The sequence below is a fragment of the Choloepus didactylus genome, chromosome 4 (assembly GCF_015220235.1).
Source record: "Choloepus didactylus isolate mChoDid1 chromosome 4, mChoDid1.pri, whole genome shotgun sequence".
NCBI classification, from domain to species: Eukaryota; Metazoa; Chordata; class Mammalia; order Pilosa; family Megalonychidae; genus Choloepus; species Choloepus didactylus.
The window spans coordinates 62,801,115-62,826,564 of NC_051310.1; the positions used below are offsets into that span (position 1 = coordinate 62,801,115).

At 35.4% G+C, this 25,450-nt stretch overlaps 1 protein-coding gene across 3 annotated transcripts in view; it reads left to right on the plus strand.

The window, feature by feature from the left end:
* Nucleotides 1–23,993, plus strand: part of L2HGDH (L-2-hydroxyglutarate dehydrogenase) — a 106,806-nt gene extending 82,813 nt beyond the window's left edge. For 2 of the 3 annotated variants that reach the window (XM_037832770.1, XM_037832772.1), the window contains 4 exons: nucleotides 4,565–4,732; nucleotides 5,756–5,913; nucleotides 8,301–8,432; nucleotides 23,520–23,993. In XM_037832770.1, coding sequence (XP_037688698.1) covers nucleotides 4,565–4,732; nucleotides 5,756–5,913; nucleotides 8,301–8,432; nucleotides 23,520–23,715 — 654 coding nt within the window. In that variant the 3' untranslated portion in view covers nucleotides 23,716–23,993. Of the gene's footprint in view, nucleotides 1–4,564; nucleotides 4,733–5,755; nucleotides 5,914–8,300; nucleotides 8,433–22,649; nucleotides 23,014–23,519 lie in introns of those variants that run through there. The other variant, XM_037832771.1, reaches the window with a different exon arrangement.
* Nucleotides 23,994–25,450: the final 1,457 nt, after the last annotated feature.

The following is a 25,450-nucleotide window of genomic DNA, read 5'->3' on the forward strand; positions in this document are numbered from 1 at the left end:
TGCACCCAACAAAAACAGAGTATACATTCTTGAGTGCAAATGGATCATTCTCCAGGACAGACCATATGTTGGGTCACAAACAAGTCTCAATAAATTCAAAAATATTGAAATTGGTATAATGTATATTCTTTGACCACAACAGAATTAAGCTAGAAATCAGTAACAAAGGGAGAAATGGAAAATTCACGTAAGTGTGAAAATTAAACAACATACTCTTAACCAATGGGTTAAAGAAGAAATCAGAAGCAAAATTAGGAAATAATCTTGAGGCACATGAAAATGAAAATACGGTATACAGTATACAGAAAATTCTAAAAAGTTCACAACAAAGCTCCTAGAGGTAATAAATGAATTAGGCATAGTGGCAGGGTACAAGATCAACACCCAAAAATCAGTAGTGTTTATGCACACAAGCAATGAACAATCAGAAGAAGAAATCAGAAAAAAATCCATTCACAATAACAACTAAAAAGAATCAAATATTTAGGAATAAATCTAACCAAGGATGTAAAGTATTTGTCCACAAAAAACTATGAAACATTGCTAAAAGAAATTAAATCATATCTAAATAACTGGAAGGATATCTTTGTAAATATCATTAAGATGTCAGTACTACCCAAATCAAGTTATAGATTCAGTGCAATTCCAATCAAAATTCTAACAACCTTCTTCTAACAAGCCAGTCATCACATTTATATGGAAGGGTAAGAGGCCCTGAATAGTAAATGCCATTTTGAAAAAGAATGAAGTTGGAAGACTCACACTTCCTAATCTTAAAACTTACTAAAAAGCCACAGTAATCAAAACAGCATGGTACTGGCACAAGAAGAGACATATAGACCAATGGAATAGAATCGAGAGCTCAGAAATCAACCTGCACATTTATGGCCAACTGATTTTTGAGCAGGTGGCAGAGACCACTCAATTGGGAAAGAAACATCTCTTCAACAAATGGTGTTGGGAAAATTGGATCTCCATTTTCAAAAAAAAAAAAAAAAAACAGGACCCTTACCTTGCACCATATACAAAAATCAACTCAAAATGGATCAAAGACCTTACTATAAGAACTAAAACTATCAAACTCCTAGAAAAAAACAGGGAAGTGTTCTAGTTTGCTAATGCTGCAGAATGCAAAACACCAGAGATAGATTGGCTTTTATAAAATGGGGGTTTATTTTGCTACACAGTTACAGTCTCAAGGCCATAAAGTGTCCATCAGCAACCAGGCACCTTCATCGGAGGATGGCCAATGGCATCCGGAAAACCTCTGTTAGCTGGGAAGGCAGCCGGAGTCTGTTCCAAAGCTCTGGCCTCAAAACGGCTTTCTCCCAGGACATTCCTCTCTAGCAAGCTTGCTCCTCTTCAAAACATCACTCCCAGCTGCACTCCGTGAGTTTCTTCTCTCTGAGTCAGCTCATTTATATAGCTCCACTGATCAAGGCCCACCCCGAATGGGTGGGGCCATGCCTCCATGGGAACATCTCATCAGAATCATCTCCCACAGCTGGGTGGGGCACATTCCAAGCAAATCTAACCAACACCAAAACTTCTGCCCCACACAACTACAAAGATAACGGCATTTGGGGGACACAATACATTCAAACCGGCACAGGAAGCATCTTCAGGACTTTGTTTCAGGCAGTGGTTTCTTGGATTTTATACCCAAAGCACAAGTGATAAAAGAAAAAAATAGATAAATTGTACCTCATCAAAATTAAAAACTTTTGTTCCTCAAAGTACTGTATCATGAAAGTGAAACTACAACCTACACAATGGTAGAAAATACTTGGAAACTGTAAATCCAATAAAGGCTTAATAACCAGAGCATATAAAGAAATTCTTCAACTTAACAAAAAGACAAACAACCCAATTTAAAAATGGGCAAAAGACTTGAACAGACATCTCTCCAAAGAATATATAAAAATGTCCAGAAAGCACATGAAAAGATGTTCAACATCATTAGCTGTCAGGGAAATGCAAATCAAAACCACATTGAGATACCATTTCACACCTATTAGAATGGCTCTATTTTTAAAAAAACAGAAAACAGTGAGTGTTGGAGAGGATGTGGGGAAATAGGAACACTGATTCATTGCTGGTGGCTATGTAAAACGGTGCAGCCACTGCGAAAGACAGTTTGGTGGTTCCCGGGAGAGCTAAGTATGGAACTACCATCTGATCCGACAATCCCTCTACTAGGTATATATCCCAAAGAATGGGAAGCAGGGACTCAAACAGATATTTGCATACCAATGTTCATAGCAGCATTATTCACAATTGCAAAAGATGGAAGCAACCCATGTGTATATCAACCAATGAATGGATAAATAAAACGTGATGTATACATATAACGGAATATTAATCAGCTATAAAAACAAGTGAAGTCCTGATACATGTGACAACGTGGATGAACCTTGAGGACATCACATTGAGTGCAGTAAACAAGACACAAAAAGACAAATACTGTATGATCTCATTGTTTTGAAACAATTAGAATAAGCAAACTCACAGAGTCAGAATCTAGAATATGGATTACAAGGGTTCATTATGATAATACTGTTTCATCAACTTTAACAAAGGTACCACACTAATGCAAAGTGTTAATAATAAGGAAAACTAACTGTGTGTATGGACGGAAGTGATATGGGAACTCTGTACTTGCTGCATGATTTTTCTGTAAACCTCCAGCTTCTTTAATTTAAAAAAAATTATAGTTAAATAAAGTATGTTTCTGTTCCTGCCCTTATCTAAGGGACATTTTCCCTGCAGTATGGCATCATGTGATGGGAACATATGCAAGGGCCTATGAGATAACCTGTAGCTATATTTTTCACCCAGAGTTGCTATAGTTGTTGCTTTTTATTTTGGTATCTTCCTTCAGTACAATTTTTATTAAATTCAAATTTTGTGGTCTACTTACCAGGTTAGACATCTATGCTTTTATAAGAGGTTAAAGGAAAATGAATTTTTAAAATAAATTTTTGCAGGCAGGATTTGCCAAACTAAGATTTATGGATTGGATAAGGGTGAAAAGTCTGTCTCACTTATGAAATAGCAATAGAGATTTACCATTTATTTTTAAAAGAAATTTGTATTTGAACAAGTATATCATTTCATGTTACCTAAATTTCATTCTTAGAAGTGAAATTAATGTGTTACTGAATTTAATTATTGTTTGATGTAAAGAGTAAAATTATTTCAGAGGCCTGTTGATAGTTTTTAATCATTTCCTTCTTTGGAACTATTGCTTATGTTTTTTAAAGAAAACTATTAGGTTATTGCATGCTGGTGCCATTCTACAAATTCTTTTGTTATCTGTGTATTATTTATTGCAAGACTTTCTACATTTTATGTTCCAGGAACAAAAAATTGCTGCCCTTTCAAATAGGAGCTAGTAGATTTGTATCACATAAAAATATTTCTTGTACTTCTGGTGCATAATTTAGATGAACAGGAAAGATATTAACCTACTTAGAAAAGAAGATAATTTGTTGTTGTTGATATATACTTTTTTTACTTCAAGGGTCATGGTTTAGTCTACTAATTTGGATTCACTGTGGAGGAGTTTCATCTGTTTTTTTTTCAAAAATGTGACTTATATAAATCTTGAAAAGAGGGAAGACATAAATAAGAAGCATATGGAGATGAAAATCTAGTTCAGTAGAATAAGGCTGAATCGGTTAGGGCTGGAAAGAAAGAAAATGTTGAGACTGATGAGAACACTGAGGCTTCAGAAACACATGAGCTGGGAGGGAAATCTAGGAGCAGGAGTTGCCAGCTGTTCCTCTGTAAAAAGTAAAGAAATGGGAATTAGAGGGTGGTGGCAATTGGGGGTTAAAGGAAGTCATTTAGGAAATAGGGTAGCAAAATGTCTAAACCTGCCAGGGTGATGCTAAAAATATGTGGATGATACAAAATTTGTGGGAAATCACAGCAGCCTAAGATTAGCAGTCTCCTCATCATTAAATCAACCCTTGACTATAGTTTTGCTTTCAGTAAATGTGGGTTGAATGAATAAGATTTCTAAAGTAGCCTCAGTTTGCAGAGTACATATTGATCAGGAAGGAGAAATTGGTTGGTGAGTGACTGACAGTTGGAATTGAGTAGGAGCACTGAATGTGAAGCAATGTAAGAGTAATTGGGCAATTACTCATAGATAGGGCTAGAGAAGCATCCTGGAATAACAGAGGCCAAATTGGTGGAGACCATTTAAATGAGTTTGCTTTGTCATGCAACAAATAATTAAGTTTCTTACCAGGTTCAGGGAAAATAGGGTCTTCTTTGTGTGGCTTATTGAGTGTCCTTGCTAGATTAACAATTATATATCGAATTCAGTTTAAAGTACAGAATTTAAGGTGACATCCTCTTCTGTCCCACCACCCTAAGTTTACAGTTCAACCTAAATGCTGAATAACTTATTTTACTGGTACCTATGTTTAATTTCATTTTTTTAAAAGAAATAAAAAGAAAAAGTAAGTCCATTTCTGTACTCTCATTGTCTTTTCTGTCATCTTTTTTTCTCCCCTTGATCTATTCTACTCCTCTCCACTTTATTTTGTACTAGGGAGAGGAGGTTCGCTGTCAGTATATCCTGACATGTGCAGGACTTTACTCAGACCGTATTTCAGAGTTGAGTGGCTGCAATCCTGACCCTCGAATTGTACCATTCCGGGGAGATTACCTGCTTTTGAAGCCAGAAAAAGGTTATCTTGTAAAAGGAAATATTTATCCGGTAGGTAATGATATTTCTGCCTCCGCACTTTCATGAAGATGGTTGTGGGCATAAAGGAGTTAAACACAACTTTCACCTGTGTCTGAAGTAAGAGATTTTGAAGGGCTGTTGGTGCATACATTTAATCTGCTTCTCGTGTGGTTAAATCCCTAAGTTTTAATTTTGATATCATGGTCATTAAATTGTAATTAATTCCCCATAAGTGCACATCCTCAGAAAGCATCAGTGCACTATGGGAAATGCTACCAAGAAGGAATCTGATTCTTCCTCCTCTCTGGTGGAGGCAACACTCATAAGAGAACTTTCCTTTATGCAGTCCCAGATACCCGACTCGTTTTCTCAGTTAATTCCCTGTAGATACTGAAAAGGGGATGTGGCCACCTTGTAGTTTCAATGGATAGAAGACAGAGCTGATTAAATGAGGAGTTCATTTTTCTGTCTAGAATTACCTGGAAATGAATCTCCTAAAATATATTGGATTGAACTAGGTGAAATTACCAATATTCTGCTATTTGATGTTTTATAAGTTTTTGGGCTTACCAAAGCATCAGTTTCATCCGGTTCAACCTAATGCATTCCCCATTGCAAAAGCCTGTTCTATAAATGTGTGTTTTTTTCTGGAAGCTCTGATTTTACTTATTTTACATATGTTTGCTTATATCTTACATGTATTTATTTATATTTTACATATATTTATCTATATTTACATTTAATTACTTATTTTACTTATATCCCTAGTTTTGGGAGAGAATAACCTGAAGTAGGAAAGTTCTGGCTTTTTTAAACCCAGAAAAATGAATAGATAAAATGATGAGTATTGTCGATTGCATCAGTATTTCTTGTCTAGCATTTCTAAGCTTCTATGGAAGTGTGTTAGAAAAGTATATCTGAGTACAGTCACAAATAAGGCAAATTAAATGTGTGGGAAGGAAATGTTTTTTATTACCAATTGAATGATTGCATCTATAATGAAATGGAATAAGAAATGGGGCTAAATAGTTCTTTGCTGTGTTAAATCTGTAGGTACCAGATAGCCGATTTCCTTTCCTAGGAGTTCACTTCACACCAAGGATGGATGGCAATATTTGGCTAGGACCTAATGCAATTCTTGCCCTTAAACGGGAGGGTTACAAGCCCTTTGACTTCAGTGCCACAGATGTTATGGATATAATTATCAATAGGTAACAACATTACTTAAAAATAGTTCTACCTGCTTATATTTTTAATATGGAAAATTTTTTCTTGATATTCTACTTATTGGGTAAGTCCTTACTTTTGTGATTAGTATATGTTTTCTTCATTAACACAAATTAAGAGCTTTGTGGAATAAGCATAATGTTTTTTTTTTAATTCAGTTTTATTGAAATACATTCACACACCATACAATCATCCATGATATACAATCCACTGTCCACAGTATGATAACATAGTTATGCGTTCATCACCACAATCTCTCTCTGAACATTTTCCTTACATCAGAAATAACCAGAACAAGAATAAAAAATAAAAGTGAAAAAAGAACACCCAAATCATCCCCCCATCCCACCCCGTTTGTCCTTTAGTTTTTATCCCCATTCCTCCACTCATCCATACACTAGATAAAGGGGGTGTGATCCACAAGGTCTTCACAATCACACTGTCACCCCTTGTAATCTACATTATTATATAATTGTCTTCAGGAGTCCAGACTGCTGGGTTGGAGTTTGGTAGTTTCAGGTATTTACTTCTAGCTATTCCAATATATTAAAGCCTAAGAGGTGTTATCTATATAGTGCATAAGAATGTCCACCAGAGTGACCTCTCGACTCCATTTGGAATCTCTCAGCCACTGAAACTATTTCGTCTCATTTTGCATCCCCCTTTTGGTCAAGAAGATACTCTCAGTCCCACGATGCCAGGTCCACATTCATCCCCGGGAGTCATACTCTGCGTTGCCAGGGAGATTTACACCCCTGGGAGTCGGGTCCCACGTAGCGGGGAGGGCAGCGAGTTCACCTGTCGAGATGGCTCAGTTAGAGAGAGAGAGGGCCACATCTGAGCAACAAAGAGGTACTCAGGGGGAGACTCTTAGGCACCATTACATACAACTTTAGACTCTCCTTTGTGGTAATGAGCTTCATAAGGGCAAGTCCCATGCTCGAGGGCTCAGCACATCAAACCGCCAGTCCCAATGTTTGTGACAACATCAACACCAGTCCAGGTGAGGATGTCCAAGACATCCGCACCTTTCCCCAGATCCTCAGGGCTGGGGAGGGGGAGGCTGTAAATATATTTTTTATTATCTGCCCAAATTACTCTAGGATGTGTCACTATTTCACTCCAGCCTATACTAACCTACTGTATCTCACTCCCTATTCAAAGTTCCACGCAATTGTGGTGTTTGAACAACTTGACTGTAGAGTTGTACTGTTTAGAAAATTTAGATCCTGTACCAGATAGATATCTATTCCCTTGGTCTCATATGAAAGTTGAAGTTTTAAAACATAATCAGTTTCAACCTTTATCCTTTGGCCTGGCTTGCCCTGGTCTTAACCAGACCTGCTTCATTCATATCACTAATTGAAGTCTGGGCTCTTTTTCAGCTTTTTTTTTTTTTTTTTTTTTTTGACAGTGGCTGTATGCACTAATACTGACTAAGCATAATGTTTTAACTACTTAAAAAAAAGTCCTGATGAGCCAAAGGTGATGTCTTGGTTAAAAAGATCAAAATCTGGTCTCACATCTGACAATCCTTATCTTATATTGCTAACCTTCTAATTGAGTTTGAAAAAAAGAGGTTTTCTCAAAATCAGTAGATGGCTTACTTTGATAAGATCATTTCAAGCCAGTCACAATAATTTTGTAAGCCACTGGAGAAATTACTGATGACCAAAGTTGTTTTGTTCTGTGGAAAACTAACAATACTTTTGTTTTGACCTGGAACACAGATTCTTCATTATTGTAAGGAATAATTTAATGAAGTATTTTGTTTGGTCCTGCTAGCAGTGTTTCTCTCCTGAGGGTTTCACATCAAAATCACTGGACACTTTTTAAGCTATATTTGGGCTTCACCCTCCAAAGATTATGAAACAGAAGTTCTAGGAGAGGGCTTCTCAACATGTGTGTTTGTTAAAATACATACATGCATACATAAATACATACAAACATACATATGTAGGCTCTGTCCGTTCTCATTTGAGAATCACTACTGGGATATTTTACCACTGTTTGATAAAAGAAAAGATGTCCTCACTTGTTTAAAGCTCTGATTTAAAGATCTGTAAATGCCTTTTGGCATTTCATTTGCATTAAAAAGGCTTAATGTTGGCAGGTTTAGAGAATCCCACTCTGAAACCAGCACTCCTTGGGAACATTTTCGAATTTGAGTTTGGAAGGTGGTATTTACCTCTTGAGTTGATGAGATTTCTTTCTTTTTTTGGCCAAATTTACTTTATTTTTATTAGTAGTGTTTCTAACTCTGCCTGTGTTTCTGTTGCTACCAAAAAACACACAAAAATCTAATAGTAAAGGTGTTTTATACTGGTAAAGAATTCCTTTCTCTCATAAAGCTTTTTTTCTTTGTTTTCAGTGGTTTGGTTAAACTGGTGTTCCAGAATTTCTCCTATGGAGTTAGTGAACTGTATAAAGCCTGTTTTCTCAGTGCAACAGTGAAGCACCTTCAAAAATTCATCCCTGAAATTACTATCAGTGATATAATTAGGTAAGGAAAAGCAATAAGGATTGTGTATACAGTCCTGACCTAGATGTACTTGGGAGGTGGGTCTGACTTTGTGATTAGTAAGCACACTTTCAGTCAGTGTGACCACTGAGTCTGCTTGCTCCTCTTTTTCCCAACAAGTTGAGTTCCCTTTATAGTATATATGTTGGGAATTTCTGCATTGTGGCCCTTTGTGCTTGAATTAGTTCTGTTTATAATTAACTAAACCACCTTACAGCTTTAAACTGAAATCTCCATTGCAACTTTATTGTAGTAATGTTTGGCCTGTACCTTTGTGTCTCACAATGACATAGTGTAGTCTTTAGCCATCACTTGTGATAAATACATATTGCCTGAAATTTTTAAAATCTTTCTGACCCCTTACTTTTGGAATCACCATGTTGTAACTGAGAAATTAAGAATTAACAAACAGTTATGATTACTGAATCAATATATAAATTCTCTTACTTTCTAGTATATTAGAATAGCCAAAAGGAAATACCCAAAATTACTGAACTGTAACCCTGCTGCCTCGATCTTTGATAATGATGGCATAACTATATAACCTTTATCTTGTGATTGTCAAAATCTTGTGACTGGCTCCACTTGTACCCCCTTATCCTGTTTTTCAGCTATGGAGTCTTAGAATCACAAAAGACAGCTCTTAATGTTTATTAATGAAGGAACTTGAGTCAGCCCAGAACTAACCCACCCCATTTCCTAAATTATCTTACAAGACAAAGCTGGATCTAACCAAAATTGACCCTCCTGACATGTGCAGTAGCTTAAACTTTAACCTGTAAGTGACCTACACCTCATTATAATACTAAAAATTATGCCTATCATCATACTAAGGCTACCGTTTTCTTACGTATGTTCTGTGCCTAAGCATGTGATCAATCTGCACATGCTTGATAATTAGACCATCTCTAACTCTGTCATCTCTAGCCATTGCACTCATTATCCTAAAACCTGCCTATCTTTTGATACTATAAAACTGTCAGTTACTGCAGTCTGGGAGACAGATTTTTAGGCTGCTAGGCTTTGTGTGATCTCCTGCTTTGTGCTTAGCAATGAACTTTCCCTCTTTGAAACCTTGCTGTCTCAGGAATTGGTCATTTGAGTGCACTGGGCAGAGACCACACCCCACACCCCACACCCTGCTTTTGATCAGTATCAATGTTAACTACTTGGGTAATAAACACATTAAAACATTACATTTGATTGATTCTTCAAACCTCTTAGAAACACACTCCTAAACCTGGGATCTTATCTTGCTTCCTCTCTACTTCTGTTGTTTTTGTGACCCTACTCAATTCAGGGACTCCACTTACAGGATAGAAGTGGGACATCATGTAGTGATCTAAGCCCTTGTTACAGGAGTTGGAGCAAAAGAACTTTTTTTTTTTTTTCTTAATGATAAAAGGCTTTCTGTACTTGACCTGAAGATTTCCTAAATATTACTCAACCCAGTTTCTTTCTTCTTTGGTATTATTTTTAGTGTGTTCACCTCCCCTCCCCCCACCCCCAACAAGCCATTTGTTTGAATGCCTAATCAGTGGTGTACTTTGAGGTGCTCTCCCTGCATTTAGAGTCCATCCCTCCATGAATCTCTAGAACACTAAATGCCTGTCACCTTTTTAACAGCTGCTGAACTTGCCTGGTGTAAAATGTCAGCAGGTTTGACTCTTTTTCTGGGAAGAGAGCAATAACCATGTCAGCTGTCTCCCTTAGGGGACTGTCCTGGTCTAAATCTGATTTTAATCCATCATTCTGAGACCACCCTTTTAAATCCTTAGAACCTTTGAAACCTGCTAATGTTTTTAATCTTACCTTCCTCATCCCCTCTACTCATGTTCTGAAATAGAAGGGATAAAAATATCTAGGCTTTATTTTCTTTCACTCACCTATAAATAAATGCTATTATGTTTCCAGTGGTCTGCTTTAACACAGTTAAGATATTTTGTATCTGAAAACAGACTGGTCAGATCTGATTTCTGTTACTGCTATTACTTATTCCTCCGAAAACACACTAAATGGGTGTAGTGAATTCTACATATAAATAGTTGCAGTGAATTCACTACTGATATTTGATTCCTATCCTTTCACAGGAGTCTGAGGAAAACCCTTTAGGCAGTGGATTTCTTAAGGGGTAGAAATGGAGTTGGGACTTGTGGATGTTGGTTGCCACTCCTGTCTCTAGGTCTAAGGGTATGAAGCTCAGTTAACAGATTCATTGGCATGTAGTAGAAAAGGACAGACTGCATGGCAGGCAGGTGCATTGGAGATAAATTTAACCTGATCACAGATGAGCTTCTCTTTAGAGAAGCTGAATACATCAGCAATTCCATTTATTCCTTCCCTTGTTTCCTGTATCAAATGCAGGAAATTATCAATAACAAAAAGGAAATTGTAGAAGATATATATAGTTTAATAACATTAATATAAAGTTTAAAAACAAGCATAACAATACCATATATTGATCACCCATGTAACATGAGAATAAAACAAGAATGGGAATGATAAATACCTAATTCAGGAAACTGGTTACTTCTGCTGAAAGAAGGGAATGGGATTCCAAGAGCTCCACAGAGGGCTTTGATTGTATCTGTAATGGTTTATTTCTTAAGCTGTTTGGTAAGAAAATGGGTGTTCATTATGTTACTCTCTGTATCTTTTTGTATGCTTGTAATATTGCTTAATAATAAGTTAAAAATAAGGTCAGCAGACTTCTTCACAGTTGGAAGCCCAATACCTGACCTGTCACATTTGTCTTTCAGCCCAGTGGAACAAAACTCTAAATGCTCTATCTTTTTATTTCTTAATGTTTTATGTTGAAATAATTTCAAACTTACAGGACAGCTGCAAAAATAACATAAACCTCACTCAGAGAACTCCAACATATCCTCACTCCCTCAGATACCCATATCCACCAATTTTAATATTTTGCCACCTTTGCCTAACTTGCTTACCTGTCTTCCTTCCTTCCTTCCTTCCATCCATCTATTTTCTGAATATTTGAGAGTAGGTTGCATACATCATTCTCCTGAACACATAATACTTCCATGTACATTTCCTACGAACAAGGATATTCCCTTACATAATCCACCTTAAGTACAGTTACCAAGTTCAACGTATTTATCATTGAGATAAAGCTTACATTCTATATTCCAATTTGTTCTTATGTCCCAATAATGTTCTTTTGAGCCTTTTCTTCTGCATTCTTAGATCCCATCCAGTATCGTGTATTACATTTAATTGCTATTATCTCTTTATCTTTCTTCCTTTGTCTTAATTGCCATTTAAGGGTTAGAAAGGAGGTCTTGGGTTTGCACAGGGTAGAAAACTGGAACTGTGTCCCCTGTGAAAAGCCAAGGACTCTTGAAGGGCTGCACCCTAACTGAAAAGGTAGTATAGAAAAAAATATTACCCTTGGTGCCAGGAAGTGTTAAGGAATTTTATCTGACTTGGTATCCAGTGTAAAAAGTGGGAGGAATCACCTGAAAATTTAAAACCTTTGTGTGCCTTCACAGATGTTTGGAGTTTGAATTTTTACCACCTGCTTAGCCTAGGAACTCTAAGCTGAAAAATGAACTTAAGAAGTGGACCCAGACTTGTTTTGCTGCTTCAAACAAACCATTTCCTCTGTCTGCCTGTCTCAGCCTCTTGCCTTCCCTCTTTCACTGTAAACAAATTAGAAAGAGAGAGGGAGAGATTGAAAGAGTGAGAAAATCAGGGTAATTTGACTACAGATGGAATATTAGAAGATATTAAGCATTTATAGGCTTTGTATTTTTTTAATGTTTTTTTCCCTAGCCATTTGCTTATGTTTATTTATTTGCTTTTTAATTTTTTTAATTAGAGAAGTTGTAGGTTTACAAAAAAATCATGTAAAATATATAGCATCCCCATATACCTCACCTTCCTTTTATTAACACTTTGCATTAATGTGATATATTTGTTACAGTTGATGAAAGAACATTATAATTGTACTATCAACTATAGTCCATAGTTTACATTAGAGTGTATTTTTTTCCAATATACCATCCTATTATTAACACCTTGCATTAGTGTGATATATTTGTTATAATTCATGAAAGAATATTTCAATAATTGTGTTATACAGTAGGGGTCACTGTGTTGTACAGTTGTATGTTTTATCTTTTAATTTTTAATGTTTGTTCTAATAACATATATACGACCTAAAATTTCCCCTTTTAACTACATTCACATATATAATTCAGTGCTGTTTAATTATACTCACAATGTTGTGCCATCATCACCACCATCCATTTCCAAAACTTTATAATCAACCTAGATTGAAATTCTGTACAAATTAAGCCTTAACTCCCCATTTCCTATCCCCAACCCAGCCCTGGATACTCTATATTCTAGATTCTAACTCTGTGAGTTTGCTTATTCTTATATTTCATATGAGTGAGATCATGCAATATTTGTCCTTTCATGTCTGGCTTATTTCAGTATAATGTCTTCAAGATTCATCCATGTTGTCTCATGAAACAGAACTTCATTCATTTTTAATGCTGAGTAATATTCCATTGTATGTTTATACCACATTTTATTTATCTATTCATCGTTTGTTGTATACTTGGATTGCTTCCATCTTTTCACAATGGTGAATAATGCTACTGTGAATAATGGTGTGCTAATCTCTGTTCAAGACCCTTCTTTCAAGTCGTTTGGGTATATACCTGATAGAGGAATTGCTGGGTCACATGGTAGTTCTATACTTAGCTTTCTGAGGAACTGCCAAACTGTCTTCCAAAGTGGCTGACCATTTTACATTCCCATCGGCAATGAATGTGTTTGTATTTCTCCACCTGCTCTCCAACACTTGTAATTTTTTTTTTTTTTTAAATAGTAGCCATTCTAGTGGAAGTGAAATGGTATCTTAATGTGGTTTTGATTTGCATTTTCCTAATAGCTAGTGATGTTGGGCATCTTTTCATGTGCATTTTAGCATTTGTATATCCTCTTTGGAGAAATGTCTATTCAAGTGTTTCACCCATTTTTAAATTAGGTTGTTTGTCTTTTTATTGTAGACTTCTAGAATTTCTTTATGTATTCTGGGTATTAAACCCTTATTGGATATGTGGTTTCCAAATATTTTCTCCCATTGAGTAGATGACCTTTTCACTTTCTTGACAAAGTCCTTTGGAAAACAAAAGTGTCTAATTTGCGGGAAGCCCCCTTCTTTCTTCTTTTGTTACTTGTGCTTTGGGTGTAAAGTGGAAGAAACTATTGCCTAACACAAGGTCCTGAAGATGATTCCCTACGTTTTCTTCGAGGAGTTTTATAGTCCTGTTTCTAATATTTAGATCTTTGATCCATCTTGAGTTAATTTTTATATATTGTGTGAGATAAGGGTCTTCTCTCATTCATTTGCATAGGGATATCCAGTTCTCTGAGTACCATTTGTTAAAGAGACTTTTCTTTCCCAATTCATTGGGAAATGGACATAAAGATGTTTTTGGCTATTCAGGACTCTCTTCCTTTCCAAATAAATTTGATAACCAGCTTTTATATTTCTGCAAAGTAGGATGTTGGAATTTTGATTGGGATTGCATTGAATCTGTAAAACATTTTGGGAAGAATTGACATCTTAATATGTAGTCTTCCAGTCCATGAGCATGGGCTGTCCTTCCATTTATTTAGGTTATCTTTGATTTCTTTAGCAATGTTGTAGTTTTCTGTGAGCAAGGCTTTTACGTCCTTGGTTAAATTTATTCCTAGATATTGGATTATTTTAGTTGCTATTGTAAATGGAATTTTTTCTGGATTTTCTCCTCAGGTTGCTCCTTACTAGTGTATAGAGACATTACTGATTTTTGCGTGTAGATTTTGTACCCTACCACTTTGCTGAATTCGTTTATTAGTTCTAGTAGCTTTGTTGTAAATTTTTTGAGGTTTTCCATATATAGAATCATGTCATCTGCAAATAGTGAAAATTTTACTTCTTCCATTCCAGTTTTGATACCTTTTATTTCTTTTTCTGCCTTATTGCTCTGGCTGGAATGTCTAGTACAATGTTGATTTGCAGTGGTGACAGTGGGGATCATTGTCTTGTTACAGATCTTAGAGGGAAAGCTTTCAGTCTTTCACCATTGAGTATCATGTTACCTGTGGATTTTTCATGTATGCCTCATGTCATGTTCAGGATGTTTCCTTCCATTCCTAGTGTTCTGCATGTTTTTATAAAGAAAGGATGCTGGATTTTGTCAAATGCCTTGTCTGTGTTAATTGAAATGATCGTGTGTTTTCTTCCCTTTATTTTGTCAATGTGTATATTACATTAATTGATTCTCTTATGTTGAGGCACCCTTGCATACCTGGGATAAACCCATTTGATCATGCTGTATAATTCTTTTAATGTGCTGTTGGACTCAATTTGCAAGCATTTGTTGAAGATTTTTACATCTATATTCATAAGGGAAATTAATCTGTAATTTTATTTTCTTGTAATATTTTTATCTGGCTTTGATATTAGGGTGATGTTGGCATTATAGAATGAGTTAGGTAGTGTTCCCACCTGTTCAGTGTTTTGGACGAGTTGAACAGGATTGGTGTTAATTAACCTGGAAGTATTTGGTAGAATTCACCTGTAAAGCCATTTGGTCCTGGGCTTTTCTTTATTGGGAGGTGTTTGATGACTGATTCATTCTCTTTTCTTGTAATTGGTCCATTGGAGTCTTCTGTGTTGTATAAGTCAGTGTAGGCTTTTTGTGTGTTACTGGGAATTTGTCAACTTCATCTGGGTTTTCTAATTTTTTGACATAGAGTTGTTCATGGTATCCTTTTATGATTCTTTTTATTTCTGTGGGGTCAGTAGTAATGTCTCTCATTTCTGATTTTATTTACTTGCATCTTATCCCTTTTTTTTTCTTTGAATAGCTAGGGGGGTGTCAATTTATAAAATGTTTTAAAAGAACCAACTTTTTATTTTAATGATCTCTATTGTTTTTATTCACTATTTCATTTATTTCTACTCTAATCTTTGTTATTTCTTTCCTTCCACTTTCTTTGTGATTAGATTGATGTTCTTTTTCTAGTTCCTCCAAGTGTGTGGTTGAGTCTTTAATTTTAGGTATTTCTTCTTTTTTTAATGTAAAACATTTAGGCCTTTAAATTTCCATTTCTGCACTGCCTTCACCGCATCACATAAGTATTTATATGTTGTGTTCTCATTTTCATTCATCTCAAAATATTTACTGGTTTCTCTTGCAATTTCTTCTTTGATCCACTGATTGATTAAGAATATGTTATTTACCTTCCATGTATTCATGGATTTTCTAGTTGTCTGCCTGTAATTGATTTCCAGCTTCATTCGATTATGGTCAGAGGAGATGCTTTGTATAATTTCAACCATTGTAAATTTATTGAGACCAGACCTGTTTTATGACCCACCATGTGGTCTATCCTGGAGAATGATCTAGGTGCACTTGAAAAGAATGTAAGTCCTTCTGTTTTGGTGTGCAATGTTCTGTGTATGTTTGTTAGGTCTAGTTCCTTTATCATATTATTCAAATTGTCTGTTTCCTTATTGATCTTCTGTCTAGATGTTCTTCTCTTGATAAGAGTATTGTATTGACGTCTCCAACTGTTACTATAGAGGTGTCTATTTCTCCCTTTAGTTTTGCCAGTGTTTGCCTTGTGCATTTTGGGGCACCATAGTTCGGTGCATAAATATTTATGATTGTTATTTCTTCTTGATCAATTGACCCTTTTATTAATATATATTGCCCTTGTCTCTTCTAACAGGTTTTGAATTAAAGTCTATTTTGTATGATATTAGTATAACTATTGCAGCTCTCTTTTGGTTATTATTTGCATGGAATATCTTTTTCCATTCTTTCACTTTCAACCTATTTGTGTCTTTGGGCTAAGGAGAGTCTCTTGTAAACAACTTATAGTTGGATCATTCTTTTTTATCCACTCTGTCACTTTGTATCTTTTCATTGGGGAGGTTTAATCCATTGTCATTCAGTGTTATTACTGTAAAGGCAGTCCTTGTTTTAGCCATTTTGTCCTTTGGTTTTTATGTCGTATCTTTTTTTTGGGGGGGGGGGGGGCTCTTTTCCTTTATTGCAAACTCCTTTCAGTATAGTTGATCTTTCATGTATCTAACTGATCCCTTTCCCATTTCAATTTTTGTAGATTTTAAAAGTATTTTCCTTTTTTTTTTTTTTTTTTTTGGTATCACAAAACCTACATTTATAAGCTACTAATTTGAAAAAATACCAGCTTAACTTCAATAACAGACATGATCTCTGCTCCCATATCCCTCTGTTTCCTCTCTTTATGTTCTTTTTGGGCCATTTTACCTATTTATATTTAGCATGTACATTATCAGGAAATATGCCTTTTTCTTGTTCAATTACATTCTAACTCTTACAGGAATTAGAGAGTAGGGTTGGATATGGAGGATACCATATTTTGGGATTTGCATTTACCCTTTTAGTTACCTTTATTGCAGATCTTCATTTTGTCACACTATACCAAGCCACACTCTCCTGTCTTTTTTGTTTCAACTTGCAGAACTCCCTTTAGTAATTCTTGTAGGGCAGGTCTTTTATTGATGAACTCTCGCAGTTTCTGTTTACCTGTGAATATCTTAAACTCTCCCTCAGTTTTGAAGGACAGTTTTGCCAGCTAGAGAATTTTGGGCTGGCAGTTTTTCTCTTTCAGTACCTTAAATATATCATACCTGTGCCTTCTTGCTGCCATGATTTCTGATGAGAAATCAACATTTTTTCTTATTGAGAATCGCTGTGAGTGATGAATCACTTTTCTCTTTTGCTTTCAAAATTCTTCTTTGGCGTTTGATGTTCTGATTAATATTTGTCTCGGTGTAGGTCTATTATGGTTTATTCCTTTTGGAGTACACTGTGTTTCTTGGACATGTTTAGTTATGTCTCTCTTAAGAGTTCTGAAGTTTTTAGCTGTTATTTCCTCAATTATTCTCTCTGCCCCTTTCCCTTCTCTTCTCTTTCTGGGGCCTCCATGACAGGTATATTTGAGCACTTCATGCTGTCACTCAAATCCCTGAGACACACTACTTAATTTTTTCTATTGTTCTCTAGCCATTCTTCTATCTGTATGTTTTCAGTTGGCCTGTGTTCTAGTTTCCAAATTATTTTTTCTCCCTGTTCAAATTTGTTGTTGTATGCCTCTACTGTATTTTTATTCTCCTTTATTGTGCCTTTCATACACCTAATTTCTATTATGTTTCTTTTTATACCTTAAAGTTCTTATGTATGCTCACACATTGTCTTCTTAATATCCTTTAGCTCTATATCCATATTTCTGTTCATCTCCTTGAATTGATTTAGCACAGTTGTTTGAACTTCTTTTTAGTAGTTTCAAATTCTGTTTCTTCTGAAGTTTTATTTTGTTCCCTTCACTCAGCTGTATCTTCCTGTTTCTTAGCATGGCTTGTAGTTTTTTGCTGATGTCTGGACGTCTGATTGTTTTGATGCATTGACTCTGAAGGTCAGTTTTTCCCTCTTATCTAGGGTTTTGTTATTGATTGGCTTTGTGTTAAGTCTCTTCTTTGATGGTTCAACTTATTTTGGACCTTTTAAGAAGCCTAGTTTATTCAGATTTTCTCAGGTTTTCTTCATTTGTTTCTTGCCCTCGGTGTGCAGTACAATTTTTAAGATTACACTTTTTGTGCATTTATTACTCCTCCAGGAGAAAGCGTCCTTTTCTTTGTTCCTTCCCCAGGAGTCTTGATCTGTGCTGTTCGTGCAGAATTTTCTCCCCAGTTTGTATGATTTGTTTGATTTCTCTCCTTCACTCATTTTCCCCTTTTCCTATCTTTTTCAGTTCTGGGACCTATCCTTTCTTACAGCAGTTCAGTTGTTGCCCTCTCCCTTTTTTTTTTTTTTTTTTTTTTTTTTTCCCCCTCTTAGATGGAGTTTTCCTTTGGGACCCAGGTGGAGTTAACCCAAAAAGGTGGGAAGGTGGGTCAATCCAGGAAAGTCCATTTTACATTTAGTTGGTTCAGTCAACAGAAACTGAATTGAATGTGCACAACCTCTTGCCAACAGTTCTGCCACGGTGTCTCTCTCTCTCTCTCTCTCTCTCTCTCTCTCTCTCTCTATATATATATATATATATATATATATATATATATATATATATTTTCCCCCCTGGGGGCCCTTTTCTATGCAGTCCAACTCAGTGGCTTGTGTTCTGCCCTGGGTCTCTGTGGACTTCGGTCCCTGTTTCTGGATCAGCGTGAGGTTCTAACTCACTGCTTTGAGTGTCTGTGTAGTGTGCTTCCATGGCAGGGGTGATGTGGGCCATGCTGCCTCCACGTAACTCCCAAGCTGCATGGGACCAAGCAAGGGGGAGTGGTCTGGACTGGCGGGTTCAGGACAGAAATTTTCTATCTGGAGATTATTTTTCTTTTCTTTGATTCAATGTTTGTGGTTTCTTTCTCCCATCTCTACTATCCTCCAGAGATCCAGTCAAGTGGAAATTGTCTTTTTATTTGATTCTGAAGGTAGACTTTTCCAGTATATCTCTTACATCACCATGTTGATGATATCACCCCTTTTATTATTTTTAAGAATCCTTTTAACAGAAATACACAGTGAAGTGAAATGATATCCCATCTGCAGTTTGCTTTAAAATTATTCATTGGAGAGAGGTGGATAGTGGGTAAGGACATAGATGAAATAAGATTGGCCATGTGTTTATAATTGTTGAATGATAACTTCCATGTATAATGGGTGTTCAGTATACTGTTCTTTTTACTTCTGTCCTTGTTTGAAAATTTGCCTAATAAAAGGAAAATACCCCTGAAGCACCTGATAGAAGCAAATGCAAAACCTTTGTGGAGGGGCACACCCCAACCCCAAGCTTCTCAGGACTCCTCCAGATAAAGTCTTGCTGAACGTGAACTTGCAATATAAAGTTACAAACCATCATAAGTAAGAGTCAGCAGATAAAAGGAATAGCAGAATTAGACCCCTAATAATTTTGAGTAATAGTAATATTAAAAGCTGTAAAATAAATTCTTGTCAATGGATTTAAAAAAAAAGTTGAAAACATGAAAAACAATGACAAAGAAACAAACAAACAAAACAGAAAAATACCAGGCAAATCCAAAAACCGCCTAATTAGAATTTTAGAAATTAAAAATGTATACCTTCAATTTTACAAGTCAAATGACTAGGTTAAACAGCTGGTTAGACCCACCTTAAGAGAAAATTAGTGTATTGGAAGGTAAATCTGAAGAATTTACAGAAAGCAATACTACAAGGTCAACATGCAATGTGTGGCAATGTGTGAGACTTAAGTGACGGAGAAAACAAGAGGATCCAAACTGCATATCATATGAGTTCCAGAGGAATTGGAAAGAGGCAATATTAGAAGAGGTAACAGTTAGTAATTTTCTAGAAGTGACAGAAGACATTAAATTCAGGATGCACAGTGAGTCCATATGAATAAATAAAACTAAATAGAGCAGAAAAGAGAAATAAAGAAAATTCAATTAAGGAAATGGTAAAGAAAACCCAGAAAAATCAGGATAAATAACATAATATAATAAGGTAGAAAGCCAAACATAGCAGTGATGGTTATAAATGTAAATAGTATAACTCAATAGTTAAAAGATAGAGATTGGCAGATTGGAAAATCCAGCTATGTGCTGGGCAAATGTTTATCAGCAGAAAGATAGTCACTGAATTCATTTAAGATAAAAAATACTTAATGGCAAAAATTTTTATTGGTGATAAAGAGGGTCACTGTAAACTTGTATGCATATAATAACATAGCTATGAAACAGAAAACAAAAACTGATATAATGGCAAGCAGAAATAAACCCACAATTCTGGTGGGTGATTTTAAGACATGTCTTGTATTTTTAAAGCCCTCACAATACATTTACAAAAACTGGTCATTTTCTAAGCCCTAAACCAAGTTCTCAACAAAATTCAAATTTGGACATAAGAAACTGATATTCTCTTATCACAATCCAGTTAGGTTGAAGATCATTAACAAAAATACTCTCCCCTCTTTTTGGAAATCAAAATGCAATGGTTTACTCTCGCCAGACCACCATGAGCAATTTAAATGTGCTCATGTGAACACTATTTTCAGATTATTTGTAGATTCTATCATGAGCTTTATTAAATATTAAATTGCCCTATTTGGGACCAGCCAAAGATGTTAATTGTAGTCTTTCAAAAATGTTGCCCAGGCACAGCTTATAAGAGCCTGCCACATAACAATAATGCAATATATATTTATGAGATGAATGAATGCAATTTTAGCATATTTACTTGCCCTTATTTCTGAATATATTTAAGGTTATAAGATGTACATTCCCATTAAATTTAACTACAAATATAGCTAAATATGGGGCAACAACCAGCACTAAACAATTAAATGTAGCCGAATTCACAGATATTAAATCTGCTGAATTGTTTGTTCTTTCAGCAGTTAAAAAGAATTAAAAGTTTATGTTTTATTTAATCAGCCTCTTAGCCCTATTGAAAACTGTATTAGTTAGGGTCCTCTAGGGGAACACAATCAAAAGAGATATCTACAAATAAAAGATATTATAGAAGTGTCTCATAACTGTGGGTATGCACAAGTCCAAATTCCGTAGGACAGGCAGTAAACTGGCAACTCCAATGAAGATGTTCGATAAACTCCTCAGGCAGCAAACTGGCAACTTCAATGAATGTGTTCAATGAACTCAGGAAGCAAACTGGTGACTTCGATGAACTCCTCAGGAAACACTTTGCTGGTTAGCCAAAGAAGAAGTGAAGGTCCTCTATCTGTCTCGCTTACAAGTCTTCAGCTGATGGGATTAAATCCAGCTGATTGCATTCTCTCATTGTGAAAGACACACCATGGATTTAATCAGTCACAGCTGCAGCCAATTGACTGATGATTTAATAAACCAGCCTTCTGGTTTATTACTCAGCCACAGATGTCCTGCTGTAACGGTTAGGCCAGTGTTTGCTTGACCAGACACCTGAGTACTAACACCTGGCCAAGTTGACACATGAACCTAACCATCACAAAAACCTAAATGTAAAAGGCATGAATCTATCTATTTGTGGGGGTAAGATGAGAGTGTTGTAGAAGACACTGTCCTTATCCTCAAGTAATTTATGGTGAACATTTATCTTACCTGAGATTTCAAATTATAATGCTGATATCAAACTGAAGTGTTCTGAAGGGGGATGCCTGTATCTAATCATCCAGAGATAAACCCTGAAGGGATATTTCCAATAATAAGGAACATGAAGAATTTGGTTTTAAACATTTAATATTAAATAGTTACTTTGGTTTGAACTAAAGTGACATCCTAAGAAAAACTTAATATTTTATTTTATTTTTTCAGTTTGGATTATAGATTTTGAATCCTTGGGCAATAGCTTAGGGGAAATTGAGAACATAATTGGTGTTTATAATATAAATAAATGTACACAAATATTTTTAATTGCAGTTGACCAGTATTAACTTCTATATACTTTGAAGGAGCAAAGGAATGTACTGAATAAACCTCTATCCAGAAAAAGGTTTTTATATTGAATGCTGTGCATCAGTGGCTGGTCACACAACTATGTAGCCCCAACAATTTGGCCTTCTGCCAGATACAAAAAGAGGGACAAAAGAAGTCAAACATGAAGTTGTTCTCAACAGCAGCAACAGCATTTCCAAGAAAAGAGGGGAGAAATGCTGCTTTGATGAGTAGAGATAAGCTACAAATACAGAATGCACAAGTGGACCACATGCTGATTGATACACTGATATTCATCCGTATCCTAGGAAATTTTCAGCTTCCAATCCCTTTCTCCCTTTTTGTGTTTTAAGTGATGCATCTCATCCTTACTTGGAAATCATTGCAGTTCAGATATGTCCTGCCCAGATTCCCTGCAGTCTTCTATAGGGTGTTATTTGCCTTTATCATAGAGCCTTTCACATTTGTCACAATTCTTACTTACATTTCTTACAGTATAGCCATGTGACTGCAGGCAAGTTGCTTAATCTCTCTCTTTCTCTTTGCTGTTAAATATAAACTGTGTCATCCTCTTAGAATTTTGTGAGGATTAAATAGGATAATTCACAGCATAGGGTAAGCACTTGATGAATAGTAACTAGTATCATTGTCTCCCCTCAGCCAGGCTGAGGTCTTAGAGAGCAATGCCCTCATTTTGTTCTTTGTTTCTTCTTCAGGTACTTATCTGAGTTGGCCCAGAATCATTCAAAAATATTTAATATTGTTCTGGGTTTCTTGAGTTTTGGTGGTATATGAGGCAACTGTATTCAAACTGGGATTCCTTGAACAGTTTCAATGGAAGTGCTCTTGGATTCCAAAAACACTTTTTTCAAATTTCATTTGTAAGGTACATTTTAACCATTTTAAAAACTAACAGAAATCCTTTGTGAACCCAAGTGTTACAAAACAGAACATTAGAGAAGACTGTATTAACATGTTGCCAAGTTAATTCATTTCTTTGCTTTCCTTCATCTCTGTTAATTGAAAGGTATCCTGATAGTGAAGAGTAAATGGTTACAAATTAAAAACAAACTACAAAACAAGAACCTGTTACCATTTGCAAAAAATTTTAATAAATTTTAATATTGTCCAATGAAAACAAAATACAAAAATAAATAGTAAGACCTGTAGGTGACCTAATATTCATTCCAACTGAAACCCATAACCCCCTGTTTCATAGCTTGATATTAAAGAAGACGGCATATTGTTCCTATTGGTTGATTTTATAATAAATTCATTTTATAAATATAAATTTAAAATGCATCTAATCGAATTTATCTGCCACTTTTGGAAAGGACACATATTTGTAACTAACTTATCTATATGTTTATTCATTTGACAGGCATTTATTGCACAGTTCTCATGTGGCAGGCATTATTGTGCTGTAGGCTGAAGATACAGGTTTGACAAGCTGCAACACAAATCTATTGAGTTTCACATATTTTGCACGTAGAAGAATAAAGACTTTATTTCATTAAGAATAGGTTTGAAAACGACTGACTTGAAAGTGTCCTAACTCTTTTTGACCACAACTCTTGCTTTTGCAGAGGTCCAGCTGGAGTAAGAGCCCAAGCCCTGAATAGAGATGGAAATCTGGTAGATGATTTTGTATTTGATGGAGGAGTTGGAGATATCGGAAGTCGCATTCTGCATGTGAGAAATGCACCTTCCCCTGCTGCCACTTCTTCCCTTGCAATTTCTGAAATGATTGTAAATGAAGTGCAACAAAGATTTGAACTGTAAATAGTGAAAGAAAGTGGGTATGCATTTTAGCAATTTAATTTCTAAATTATGCAACAATGTGCTAATTAAATTATATAATTTTAATTTAAGAAAACAATTTGAAGATTCCATTTGTAGGTCACAAATAACCACTGAATTGTTAAAATTTTGTAACAGTAATCATAATTTTACTTTGTGAATGAAGAGGTTTCCCATGACTGGCTATGTATAGTTACATCTGTCCTGAATCCCTGACATTGTTAATAACATATGTTCACCAACTATGAGCTATAGAAGATTTGACCCTTTAGAATTTCTGGGAAAGATGGCATAAAAATTGATGATTCTCTTAACTTTTTGACTTTATAACTTCTAAGCTATTTTATCTTTCCTAGACAAGAAAATATAGTATATTGTAGGCTGCAAACCTTTTAATTTTGAAAAGTCGTATAGAAACTAATATTATTTAGAGCAAAAATATTTGTATTTGGTGATTTAAAAGTCTTGATTTGAGGAAACTAAATGAAATTTCACATTTTTAAGTAGTTTGAATAGGATTCTATCTTAGCTATGAAATTTGTCAGAAATAACTATGTAAACAAAGGGAAAAAAAAAACTTCAAAGCCTTTTTTAACCCCAGTTTCTTTATAACTGACTTGGTGTGGTGTTATTACTAAATCTAAATAGCAGTACACTGTGAATGGTTGATGCCTACATTTCAGTCTTCTGTGGTTGAGAAAGTGGAAACAACAATAGGTTTTTAGGAGAGCAGTTTTACAGTCCTGGCACTGATATATAGAACTTGTAATTTAAAAATTTGTTTACCTCATATGTCTCTGTTCTTCAGTCACTCAAAAGTTCTCAAAACATTGGCAAAGACTGCTACGATTCATGCCTACTTGGTTTTTCAGGGATCCTATAAACCTTTTTGAGGATATTTTCTCCATTTGATAAATACCTAAATTTGAGGCATTCAGTTCTGTAACCGCAGATGTGCCTTACATTCATGTATACTTCATGAGTATTTAAAGTTGTTGTTCAGTGTCATACTGTCTCCTGTACATATGTCTGCGGTATCTGTCGAAATGATTCTAAAGTTGGAAAGTTGGAAAATAGAAATATAAATGAAAATGCGGCACCTACTGACTGGGAAACTTTTATTATACAACTACACTTAAGTGAGACATTTTCATCCATTTCCTCATCGGTGCTCTCTCAGATTAATTTCCCTACTTCCACTCTTCTTTTTTTCTTTCTTCTTATCCCTCCAAAGCTATACAATGGGTGAGTGGGAAGAATGTGCATTTGGTAGATAGGAAGAACTTTTCTGTTTTCTTCTTTTTCTGTTCACTTCAAGCCTTGGTTATGACATTGATTGAGCTACCTCATCCATTCACATGAAAGGCCACACATCATCAGCTCATGTTCAAGAAGTAGCTCCCAGGTAAATGGACTAGGCCATTGTTCGACACTTGGGATGAACATATTGAAAGCATTCATAAACCATTCACAGAAGAAACAAACCCTAACGGTTCTTCATAGAAACTTATTTCTTCAAAAATGCAACAGGCAGGATATTTTTCTGTTCATTGTAAGACTATTAAGAGATGGAAAATATTATAATTCTCTATTTCATCAACAGTAAGAGTACATGCACACTGAGCTATAAACAAGTACATTCTTGGTATTTCATGTTATATAATGTAGCAATATATATATCAAAGCTCCTCTCATGATCCTTACAGAGTTTGTACCA